Source organism: Ostrea edulis, chromosome 1, assembly GCF_947568905.1.
Source record: "Ostrea edulis chromosome 1, xbOstEdul1.1, whole genome shotgun sequence".
Lineage (NCBI taxonomy): Eukaryota > Metazoa > Mollusca > Bivalvia > Ostreida > Ostreidae > Ostrea > Ostrea edulis.
In genome coordinates this window covers 50,576,090-50,588,872 of record NC_079164.1, presented here as the reverse complement: position 1 = coordinate 50,588,872, position 12,783 = coordinate 50,576,090, and the positions used below count along the sequence as shown (strand labels likewise).

General features: G+C 34.5%; 1 protein-coding gene across 1 annotated transcript; it reads left to right on the top strand.

Moving 5' to 3' along the window:
• The first annotated feature begins 320 nt into the window (after nt 1–320).
• Nucleotides 321–12,056, top strand: LOC125651246 (iroquois-class homeodomain protein IRX-6-like). The gene is made up of 6 exons (XM_048879827.2): nt 321–849; nt 2,025–2,273; nt 6,373–6,485; nt 6,754–7,118; nt 10,051–10,741; nt 10,962–12,056. Exons 1-6 carry the CDS (start codon nt 790–792, stop codon nt 10,987–10,989), a joined length of 1,506 nt encoding a protein of 501 aa, XP_048735784.1. The 5' UTR covers nt 321–789; the 3' UTR covers nt 10,990–12,056.
• Nucleotides 12,057–12,783: the final 727 nt, after the last annotated feature.

The window sequence follows — 12,783 nt, the reverse complement described above, 5'->3', positions numbered from 1 at the left end:
AACTTTAAATCAATAAACAGAGCGTTATTCTAAACAAACTCGCCATTTATAGAACGAATAAAATATACAATGTAGTAGCAAATTTGACTTTTTCCATAAAGGAAACATTTATTTTCAGATTCAACTAAATTTTGTCTATTTTTTGAAAAAACATTCTTGAATTACTGATTTAACAAGTATAAATTATCGGAGTATTTTTAACGAAATATAACGATATATTTTATCATAATATTTTCAAGAAAAGTTCTTGGTTTCTTTCTTTCCCTTTTTTTTTTCGGAGTAGGCGGAGCTTGAGGCGGGATGATTTCCAACACAAAGATATCTCACGCGCATGTTTCTAAGCCAATCAGAAAAATCGGTTTTAGCCAATGGTATGTTCTTGTAATCCACAAGAAAAAAGGTCTCTAACACAGTGCTGTCATGTAAGATGTTAGTTGAATATTTAACGCTTGTGAAACACGAGTACCGCCGAAACAAGTAAATATAGTGGAATTGTGATAAGATAGCGACAATATACAAAATCCCAAGGACTGAAACGTATATGGATAATACTTTACAAAATTGAACATGTGGTAGCAGAAATATACATTTTGCAATTGATGTCTGTATCACTGCCGCAAACTAATTCTTGAATACATATATCAATATTTGTTTATGGTGAAACTAACGTTAGAGTGCAAGGCCGGGAGATTTAAAATATTTTACTTTGACCTGCGTTTCTTTTTTCTGGAAATTAGAAGTGTCAATTGATTTACTACAGCAGAAATTCAGAAACCTGGGGTGTGTGCGATGTCCCTTCCTCAATTTGGATACAGCTACCCAAATACTACTTTGTCTTCTCCGTCACAGGTAAACTTTCCTTTTTATCATGTCAAATTGCAATCAATCTAAACGTTTAAATGATGGCGTTTTTGGGTAGTGTCTATAGATATTGAATATTTGATTTTCTAATAAAGTCTCTTACGACTAATTAGAGCTATTTCCTGCTGTTAATTGCTTAGGTAAACCATGTCGGGAAGAGCTCGACCAGAGATTTTGGTGATTCACCTATTAATGCAATAAACCACAGCTCCATAACTTGAAATACAATCTGTTTTGGACAATCACTTTACATAAAAATATGACCAATGTCAAATCCTGATGACATACACATACATCAAATTCAACAAGAAATAAAAACCTCATAATTACAAAGATTTGTATAAACTTTTTGATGATCTTACATTTGTTTATCTTATGATTTCTTATTGTATCCGATTCGTGGGCTTCAGCTCCAATTTATAATTCTTCAGATATTCACATAAAATACACTGAGCTGTAGCAGAAAGCAGTTTTGAATTTATGACCAGGAAATAAACATATATTTTCTGATATTCTGAATGGGTAATTTTATTTAAATGTGTTGAAAATGAAATGTCTGTCACTCCAGATGACGGCATAATGCCTGCATATATTGATGTTCTACGCTTATTGATTTTGTATTCAACTCTTGAGCTCTTTTCTTTACTTAAAAATCATTTTCAGTTTAAGAGATTGTGGAAAATCACAAATTTGGACGTTAAGTTTTAATAATAACATTTTCTGAGTTCTGGTCAACAAATCTAAACGAGAATGTCTCAAGTCTTATTCGTTTAATTCCCAGAAGACTTTGATGAAAATATGTTTTCACTCATAATTAATCACATATGAATTACAGTTAAACATTATGCTAAGAATTAATGCGCAGAATGAACAAATGAAAATTTTAATATCCAAATAGATTTAAAAGCAAGTTCTTTAAACAATACACATGACTAAAAGTTCTTTTAAAATTATTTATATTGGTCATAGCACTGGAGACAGTATCATATAGGGATCGCTTTTCCCTGCCCTGTGTACGATTCTGAAAGATCCGGTTATCTTTCGTCAGAAATATTATTTTCTTTTAAAATCAAACAACAGAAAAATGCAAAATGTTTCAAGAATACTGTCCTCAGAATATTTAATTCAAATCTTGAAATCAAATCTGATATTTCTACTTTTAGATCCTGATGTCGACCCCTACCACTTCCACCCTCTCCTCCGTCACCACTTCCTGTTGTGAAAATGGACGCCCCATAATGACTGACCCCCACACTGGCCAAACTGTATGTTCCTGTCAATATGGGTCAGGATTGCTCAGTGCTTACTCCCGGGTACCCTCCCTCACAGACTCGGTCTACAGCGCCGGTCCCTACGGTTCGCAGAGCTATATGCCCCTGGGTACGGATCCGTCAGCGTTTTATTCCCCATTGGTAAGTTTATTAAGTTTCATGATTCTAATGTCCATAACAAATCTTCTTTCGAGTGGGGTCCCTTTTCTATTTCAAACTTGATCATTTATACCCGCGGCGTCTTTTGAATAAAAGTGTAAACAAGAGTGGGGTTGGGTCACACGACCGTCAATTGCGATGTAAATGAATGCATCAATCACAGTCTTGTTAATCTCCTAAGCCGGGTCGATCGATAGCTTTCTCTTTCTAAAGTGCTACTGAGGATTTAATGCTATAAATCTTATTTTTCTCCGGAAAAGGTTTAAAAATACACAGAAGAAAATCTATTGAAACAATTTAACGAAATAAAGATAATTTGGTAAATTCCATGATTTTGGTTCTTCTTTTCTTTAAAATGCACGATGCCAAGCATTCTCTTTTTAATATGACATTAAAAAAAATATATACAGATTCCAAAACCAACATGCTTGTGAAATCCTTATATTCTAAAATTGAATACAAAAAGAATTGTAAAACATAAATTATTCATGACAGAATATAAATCAGCAATACTCTTACTAAAACAGCCAAACCAAAACTTTTCGCAATTTTGTACAGATGAAGGATATATCAATCGACATTTTAAAGTAAAAGTTCAACAAAAAATTCAATCAATAACATATTCATTCAAGGTTTCGATATTCTTGTCTTAAAAAAACCCACACGATTCTATTAATTGTTGAACCCTTTGCGATACATGGGGAGAATTCTGACCATGACTGCTGATGTGGAAAAATATTGATATATCCCTGACTTGGCCATTTTGTTTCGATCTTGCGATAACACTGGAAAAAATAAGGCCTATCGGATAGCCTCTTTTTTCCTCCTCTCCGGAACTCAACGGGGTTCCACCTTATCTCCTTGTGAACAGAAATTAGTCGCCGTGCCTACTAGATTATCTTCTACTTTCTCTAAATATATTTTAGAAAAATTGAAATATTTCTCGGCTATTGATAATTGATTGAAAATCCTATTTTAAAATGTTTTCGGACTGCTATTATTTCAGGAAAGACAATACCCCCAACTACCTGCTTTACTCTACCTACATGTAACGATATCCAGTCTTTTCACTACAATAAATTTTGCTCTAGGAGCAAATTCTGTATTACATAATTTACACAGCGTTTTATATATTTCAAATCATAAAATCTTCCATTCTTTTATTCGGTAATCAATCTAATATTTCCATTATAGCAAAAATTGTCTTCTTTAAATATCGACATTTTAGAAATGAAGGATATACAAGTACGTTCATTTTTAATTTTTTTCTACGCACTGTACAATTCAGATCAATGAAACATCCAAGAAGGAATGGTAAATGACTAATGTTCTTAGTAGATGAACTTCGTGTCTATGTTACCAAAAAAAAAAAAACACCAAACAAATATATAATAATTTTTTTAATTTCACCTCCCAAATAGCATATAACATAACATGCAAAATATATATATATATATATATATATATATATATATATATATATATAAACCAAAAAAAAACAAACCAACACAATCGTACCGCACTCTATCAGCCTTTCATGATTGCGAGAATGCCTTTAACATTTTGTTTTAAAAACATAATTTCAATTAGTCATAACATTTTTAAAAGTGGATGGATAGAACAATCCACTTGTTTTCCAAAGGATTCCTATAAAGAAGAAATAAAAGTTATATTTAAAAATAAATAAAGCTGGCAGGAATGCAAGATAAAGTCTGATTCGAAGAGATGCTTGATAAAAATCGGGGAAGCCGCGACTCTTTGACGGCGGACCCATAGCGCAGTATCCACAAACTGCCGGGCAATTAGAAACTATCTTGTTCACAATTTCCCCCAATCTCTCCAGAACAGCAGGTTCCAGTGGGTGATTAGCAGAAATTTATAGAGCACCATAACTGTGACGGCAATGTTGGTCTAAGTACCTGAAATCTTTAACTAATTTTCTGCGACAAACTTCCTCCCTCCTCCGCTAGAACGGTGCTGAGATAATGACATCTCCCCACTTGATCCGGGACCTTTCTGCTCACCTTTCTCAGGCTCGCGGCAAATGTTCATTCACAAAAATACGATAGACTAAATTATTCCATTCTTAATTCTTATGGTGTGAAAAATGGTTGGTTATTTAACAGGAAGCTGCAAACTAGGGTGCCAAGTACAGATTTATATCTTTCATAATCCTTCTTTTTGTGTTCCATTAAACTAGCGAATTCAAACAGTGAAATCCTGACGAGATTTTTTGCCTATTTACTTTTCGATAAATTTATCAATGCCTTTTTACCAATTCAATTGGAATCCATAGACAATAATCTAGAAGTAAACTATTAACTATTGATATAAATTCACAACAATGTTTGCATATTTTTCTTCGTGTATTTTCAAAATATAAAACATACCGATATATATTCATGTTTGATTTATTCGATATAAACATAATAATTGTTTGCAAATTTGCTTTTTAACAGCGCAAATCCCCTCGTTGCCAACTATAAAGATAACGGTTTATAGATTTATGAAGTGGCAGGCAAACAGATGGGCGTCTTGTAAAGGCGATTTAAATTGAATTGAAATGTTGAACTTTTCATCCTTTGAATGAATTTTTCCCATTTCTCGGAACATTTGCCTGTCCGTCTAGATGTTTCTTAGGTGGTCCCTAACCTGCTATCTGTGTTTATTACAAATATGCTATAAACATGTACATGATGAACATCTTCGCTGATAACGACAGTGCAATTTGTTTTCATGATAATTTTGAAGAGATGTATTATTGTTTGACAAACTGCATACCCCTCTCCTTCGTGTTAACACAGACCTGCGGCCTCTCTGCTAACATGTATTAATCATATTGCATATGTAATAATTAATTTCTATTTCCGACGAATGTAATAGCTTACAATATCTTTAACACTGACAATGCTGAAACAAAATATTAGATAATAACATAATGCCAAATAATTTCGTTATTAATCAATAGTAGATGCATTTCTTCCATCACATTAATTATAAATAAAATGGGGGAAAATCGGCTTATTCAAATATAGTTGAAAGCAAAATATGACGAATTACAAGCACAATTTCTCCCAAACTGAAATTCTGTTACAAAATTGTGGTATTTGTCATGCTCTAAAATTTGTAATTCTTTCATCCAGTAAATTCAAAATATGTCTCAAGAGAACGGAATGCATCTCCTTAAAATCATAATGTGTTTTACTTATGTGCAATATGTAAAAATTAACTTAAAATTATAATGTGTTTTACTTATGTGCAATATGTAAAAATTAACGTCTCTTCAATTTACATTAGTTGAAATACAATCATCCAGTGCCTGATAACCTTTGTGAATTTTGTGTTGCAGAATAAGAATTCTAGAAAATGCATAAAAATAAAATTTAACAGCAAATCGTTAATTTAAATATTCATTTGTAACTACTGTAGGAAAATACTTTAATACATCTTATTGTACATGCAGCCTTACATTGGTAGACATGATGGCGCAATTTAACCACCTCTCTCTCTCTCTCTCTCTCTCTCTCTCTCTCTCTCTCTCTCTCTCTGTGTGTGTGTGTGTGTGTGTGTGTGTGCAAATTCTCTTCTTCATTTGTACATGTAAACATCGTAATACAACGTTCATATTATATATATATATTTTTTTTACAAAAACGATTTTAATCATTATTGAATATTGTGTTCAACTTTTAAACGTGTTTAGCCCCGAAAGCTATGTCATATTGTAATTTCTTAATTTACGGAGTGGGTGTGAATCTAAAAATTGCATTATGACAACATTGTCATATTATAGTTTTTATAATTACACCCATTGTCGTTTGTAATTTTTGGTATTTACACTCACCCAATAATTTTAAAAAAAAAATACAATATGAGAGCAATATTAATTCGTCTCAAAATATTTTAATTACGATAAAGATTTTATTTCATTAAAGAAAATATTTTCATAATTACTCAATTTATTTTCACAAATCTGTTCTCTTTACATGCAAATTAATTGTTGCAATTTAATTCTTCCTCATGAAGAAAACTCAATGTCTAAAAAGATTGATTTCATTAACCAAAACGGCCTTTGTTACAGAATTCTCCCTATGACTTAAAGGACGGCTCGGACGCCGCTTGGAGAAGTCTTTCCCAGCCGTCTGCCTGTTATCCTTACGATCCCGCCATGGCGGCATATCCTTACGGAAATGCGTAAGTGTCTCACTTAAAACACCTGACTTTCCGTTCCTCTTTTACTGAAGAGTCTTTTTAGATTCTCAGTAGAAGTACACTGTCAATGAACTTCACTGAGTGCTTCTCAAGAGTTGCCATTTTTTTTGTTGGTGTAAACATATGATTTTAAATAATACCGTGCAAGAAACATGAATGAATTTTGTATGATTAAGAATCTATATTTTCTAGTGTTTTTATTAGAAACACTCGCTTATCCCTAAGTATTATTGTCATTTTTCAAAATTAGTTATGGCGGAATGGATCTAAATGGAGCCGCCAGACGAAAAAACGCTACAAGGGAGACAACCAATACTCTAAAGGCATGGCTTTATGAGCACAGAAAGAATCCTTACCCCACCAAGGGGGAGAAAATTATGCTGGCCATAATTACAAAAATGACGTTAACCCAAGTCAGTACCTGGTTTGCCAATGCTAGACGGCGTCTGAAAAAAGAGAATAAGATGACTTGGTCTCCAAGAAATCGATGTGGGGACAATGACGATGAAAACAGCAATGAAAAAGCCGACGACGATGACGAAGGGGATGAGAAACGAAAGACCGATGAAAACAGCAATGATCCTATAAAACCTAATGAAGAAAAAGATAGTTTTGGTAAGTGTACATCTTCTCTCATTTATCTGAGAAACCCAAACTAAACACAGTTGGCACATGGGTATTTGAAATGTTGACTGATCGTTTTCATTGTGATAAACAGTTTTTCCTGGGATTTGATAATGACTCATATTAAAGACATCGGTCTGGAACCCTCAAATTGAAAGAACGCAGATATTGGGCTAAGTGTTTCAGAATTTGTATGATGTATCGCTGATATTTTAAAACAAGACAACTTGATATTGTTTGCTGTATAAAACTGAGTGGATAGAAGAAATAAACAGTGACCCGAACAACGATAATTAATATTTGTACCCAGATTAATGGTTCTGATGTCGAAAACTGATTATAATGTTGCAATCTTTGAAATTTCAAAGTGATGTCACCTTTGTATCAGCCGTTGGAGTCTATAACGCGATCGGGATTCTCTCGTTATCGAGTTCCCACGTAAACCCTATGCTTCTCAAGAATCGACCCCTGAAATAATATGTACAGAATGCAAGGGATTACTTTGGGCGATAAGACCTCTAACAAATATTTGATCGTATTTCTCGACTAATTTAATCAAAGAAAACAAAGATTGTCAGTTGTTACACGATAAGAATTTAATCACAGCATTTAATAATCTGCAGAGGCTCTCGTTCGGACTTCAAGAAATCCTGCAAATAGTTTCAGTTCTTTTCGATATCATCAATGTTACATCTGCTGCAAATTTTATCTGTGCGTGCATCGCCTCTGCGTCTCCCTCGTTCAACATGTCCTGGAAATTTTGCGAAAATTTGACGTCCAGCAAGGAACAATCATCTTTATTGACATTCAAATGCATTGTTATCCGTTTCATAGCAGATTTCATTCTGCAATTTCAACACTCGCCACCCTGTTCGTGATCTTCAATCGCTCGTAAACAAACCTCCCCTGAAAATGAGGAGAACAAACGAAATGAAATAGAACACTGTAATTTTCTTTCTTTTTTATAAAAAACCATGGTCATGCGTTAATGCCTTTAAGTAGTTAGCAGACGATCAATTGACACTCAGCAGTCAGCTGGAATCCTGTAATTATAGAAAACCTAGGACGACACGCGGATCTAAGTTTTCTCTTTTCTTACAGCACGTGCCCTTCTATATCCGTGTCAGTGTTTGTGATGAATAACCTAGTCTGCCTGTTGTTTCAAAAAAGAGAAATTTCATTGGGGTATTAGAAAGGAATACTCAGGCGTTTGATGCTAATCTCTTCTCCATTTGAATTTCTTTTTTGCTCATTTCGCCATTTCGTGCGTGGATAAGCCGCTCTAATTGAAATCAATAACACAAATCGAAAGGGACATTTATAATGTCAATGGGCTCGTAATCACAGATCGGAAGGTATGCGCTTTTAAAGATGGACAAGGTCTCACACGAGCAGTTATGATGAAGCGCTCGATAGTAAACACATATTTCCCCCCAGTAATAGCATTACACATTTACCATTCCTGTGGGCCCCTAGAGTTGCCGGCTTGGGAACATTCGTGAGCCACATTAAGCTAGATTACCCGCCCGAAATCCTGACCCAAGGAAGATATGGACGCCAAACACGCATCTTGGCATTTGCTTTTTGAAGGAATATGATTAATCTTTCGTCTATATGAATATCAAAATCTCTTACACAACGTATTTCTCGAGCCGTTTTCCTTTTTTTATTATACAAAATTAATTCATTAGGAATTATATTTTGTTGCAAAGCTCAATTCAATCAAATAACCAAAATGCTTTTTACAGACGTCATTTAGGTCACGTGACTGTCAAAAAGTTGTATGTAGAAAACATGACAGGTCTATTAGCGCATGTCCTTTTTCTGTCTGGCCGTTTGTGACTTGGTTTCACTATTTGTATTTCCGCCATAAATTAATTGTATTTTGCATTATGTTTTATCCACAAAAGAATTATATATTACATTGTTATTGACTGTCGTTGTAAAAGGATACATTAATCACCATTTGATGTTTGGAGCCTCTCTGCCTGTTCGACAACTGCTAACACGTCCCGAAAGACACCACGTCTCCCGTCCGTAATTGTTTAAAATGCTTACTGTTTAATCTTCTACTTCAAAGGGCGCATCTTCTATTTCTAAGCATTGAAACTCTCAAAAGTCATTTCCTTCCAACGCCATAATTTTTCATACCACAAAATATTTAGCACACCCAGAAGATCTTCATCGTTATTTGTAAATGTTTTGTAGAAAACCAAAGAAAGTTTAATGTACTCAGTTAATAGACCAAGATTGTAGTTTATGAAAAAACTGAAATATTTTTAAAACTTCGAAAGCGACCAGTGTGTTCTGAAAAAAAAGTACCCAGTATGTATATATTTGTAGTGTAGCTTGTGAGACAGCTTCCAACTTGTGTCAACATGCATTATCATGAGAAATGAAGTCACTTTGAAAAGAAACTCGCTCTCGTCACAATGAATTAAACATATTAAATCCAAGCATTTGTACCTCGACTTTCCTGCAGCATCTGGACTGTGTTTATTTGAATTGTTAAGAGACGTTTTCTCTCACAAGAAGATACACATTATGGGCTTGCAGGGGATTAGTAATTCGTACGACAATTTAGTTTCATCTGCTGCAGGTGCGATTCTTATAAGGTGGCACAACCTGGGACAACTTTGTGAAACACTTGAATTTTGTTTTCAACACCAAGTTTCAATCCTTTAAATTGCACTTAACGTGAAATGAGATTAAAGAAAATTGGATTTTGGGGGGCGGTTAAATGAACATTTCCGACCCTCTTATTTGCTTTGTGGATACAGCCAAAATAATTTCAATGTTTAAATCTACCTTCAGTCGATGCACGAGTTATAATTACACTTGTACAAGATGTGACTTTTGTATTAATTTCATTATTCATATATTTATAGTAACGCTATTAATGTCGTGTCTATTTCATTTACAGACATATTAAAAGTGAAAAACGATCAGGACTCCGTTATCGAAGATAATTCAGTCTTCAACGATAAAAACAGCATGATGAGCACACTAACCCCTATTGGGGTAGTAGACAGTATGCAGGCTCCCTCAATGTCCAATACGGAGCTAAAACCACCAATTATTGACCATAAACGACTAGAATCCCCGTGTTCGAACAGCAGTGACTCGGGACTCAGTGACATAAACACTTCTCTGACCCTGAACGCCTCCAATATCGATGGAGGTGATGGTCTTAGACCCCGAATATGGTCTCTTGCGCATGTGGCGACCTCTACCGCTGGATGCACCAACACTACCTCTCAAGTAACAAACGGAAAAGACCAAAATCTTCCTCTAAATTTCTCAAAATTAGGTTCACCTTCTATGCCATCTTCCGCCACGACTTTGAGACCCTGGATGGACAATGCTTTCTCTATAGGATCGTCAATGTTTTCTTCTAGTTCTACTCCTGGCTACACTAATCTCAATGTCAACAATGGCAGTGGAATGCTTGACAAAACTTCACCTTTGTCCGGAGTATCTGGATCCGGATTTAACGGACTTTCTTCAAACGGAAGTTCACCAATTCTACGCCCTTATCCTTCACTCTCAAACCTTTATTCTCCGGCGCGAGATGTAGGGACAAGGAGTAACGAAAGACTGACAAACCCAATAGGGTAATTAGAATTTTGTTCATTCATTGACATACAAAAGTAAAACAAACATAAATTTTGTATAAAAATGTACAACGAACTTTAAAAGCAAATACTGAGTCATTTTTATTCATTCATTCGAACGTGTTGTACTTCCTGAAGAGAACAGACATACTGATCTTTGTCAAAAATGTAATTTATTATGTTGGATTACTTATAACTCGTTCATCTGGAATATCTTCAGAGAAGATGCATCGACCATATCGTATTAGGATTCCTAATTGGGGACTATCTTCTGGAACCCGTGGATGTTTTACGATGAAGCTGACGTGATAGGGTCAAATTCTTTCGTGCTGTGAGACATTTGGAGGGCGCTTAAGGACAATATGCGATCCTATCCCGTCATATCCAAGTTCTTGGTGCAGACAAGGGTTTTCCTAACAAGGTTAATATGACTACGAAGGGATTAATAAAGACTGCGATTATTTTGAAGTGCTAAATATTCCACCAAGTGCTATGAGCCAAGTGGTGTTTATACTGACTTGATGCTATCGGACAGGAAAATTAGTCAGAAATTGACATTGGGAATCAGGGTAACGTGTTTATATTTATGTCTAATCGTGTGTTGACATTGGTCATTGAGGGGGAGATATTGCCTCGTTGGATTCTCTCACCCAGATAGGGTCGGGCTCGGGCTCCACTTCAAATCTCAAGTGGTCCGAGAAAGGAATTAATGCGCCATCAGTCTTTTTTACCTATTGCGCTTTAATTGAACTGAAGTGCGCTGTCACCATCGATTTGAAAAATGAGGTTGTTGAACAGAAACAATGATAGTGTAAGAACTTCGAGGCAATATTTACCGTGAAAAATATATCAAACTTCCTTTCACTATTTCAATCGTTATGGCCAGCAACTGTATATCATATGCGAAAACTTATACGAGGTCTTGTAAATATTGCATCAGAGACACACGACACAAATTTTACACATTATGAAGTTTTCTGCAAATTTACCAGGATGTACAGATTCTTTGATATGTTTCTATGTCAAAATGTTTATTTGTTCATGTATTCTTGTTAAACAAGGTGCATAGGTTGACAAAAATAGGTATATATATATAATGGAGATTCACTTAGAAGAATGTGTATTTATTTGATTTCTATTTATTAACGAAATCATAGTTTTGATTGGCCAATGGAAAAGGCTGTTGTACACTAAAACTACAACTTGAGAACAAGTTTCTCAATTCTATATTTAAATTGGACACAAAATGATATTGATTTTTTTTGGTCAATATGTAGCTGTTTATTCGAATGGAATAAAATTATTGAGTATCAAATGACTCTGATATTTTTCGTGGAAGAATTTAAAAGACCATTTGCATAATGGTCGTGATACAAACTATCATTGACAGAGAGACCGAGGAAGGCACTGGGGATTTTCTTGTTTTTATTTTTGTTTTTGGTTTCCTGAAGTTCTAGGCCTCGTTCAAGGCAAAAATTATGGCACAGCACTTAATTACCCTACAATTAATTGTACTTGATAGCAGTTATTCGGATTAGTGCGTTTTGAATTCTAATAACAAATGGGGATGAAAGGTATAAAAGGGGAAATGACTCCGATTGACATTATAAACACAGAATCGGGGTTTTCCTGTATATGCCCATGTTCATAAGAACTGTCTATCAGACCTTTCAATGCCTGGAGAAATCCTACCAAGTGCATTTGTAGTTCTGTTTTTTCCCTTATCATAATATTGAGAACTGTTTTTAATTCCTCTCATTGATTAGTTTTTATGATTCATTTTCAAAACGAAGTGAGATTTTTTTCTATTGGCTTAATATTCAAAATTTTAATTGTTGGTACAAAAATTAAAGAATCATATAAGATATTTCTTTAGCACGTTTAGCTCTTTTTTTTTTTTCGAATCAATATAATTTTTTCCGTGATTTGTACAGTGCAGTAACGGGAAACATTTTGAGTATCTCTGCACATGTAAATGATGCAAAATAATTTAAAAATCTATCCTTTACATTCTTAAAGAACAAAAATGTTTTATGACTTTT

What these genes read in the sequence shown, in the direction of transcription:
- LOC125651246 (XM_048879827.2), top strand. Translation starts at nt 790, where the DNA reads ATGTCCCTTCCTCAATTTGGATACAGCTACCCAAATACTACTTTGTCT. An exon ending in CTTTGTCTTCTCCGTCACAG is followed by an intron (nt 850 to 2,024) that starts GTAAACTTTCCT and finishes TTCTACTTTTAG; the next exon opens with ATCCTGATGTCGACCCCTAC. An exon ending in AGACTGACAAACCCAATAGG is followed by an intron (nt 10,742 to 10,961) that starts GTAATTAGAATT and finishes GAATATCTTCAG; the next exon opens with AGAAGATGCATCGACCATAT.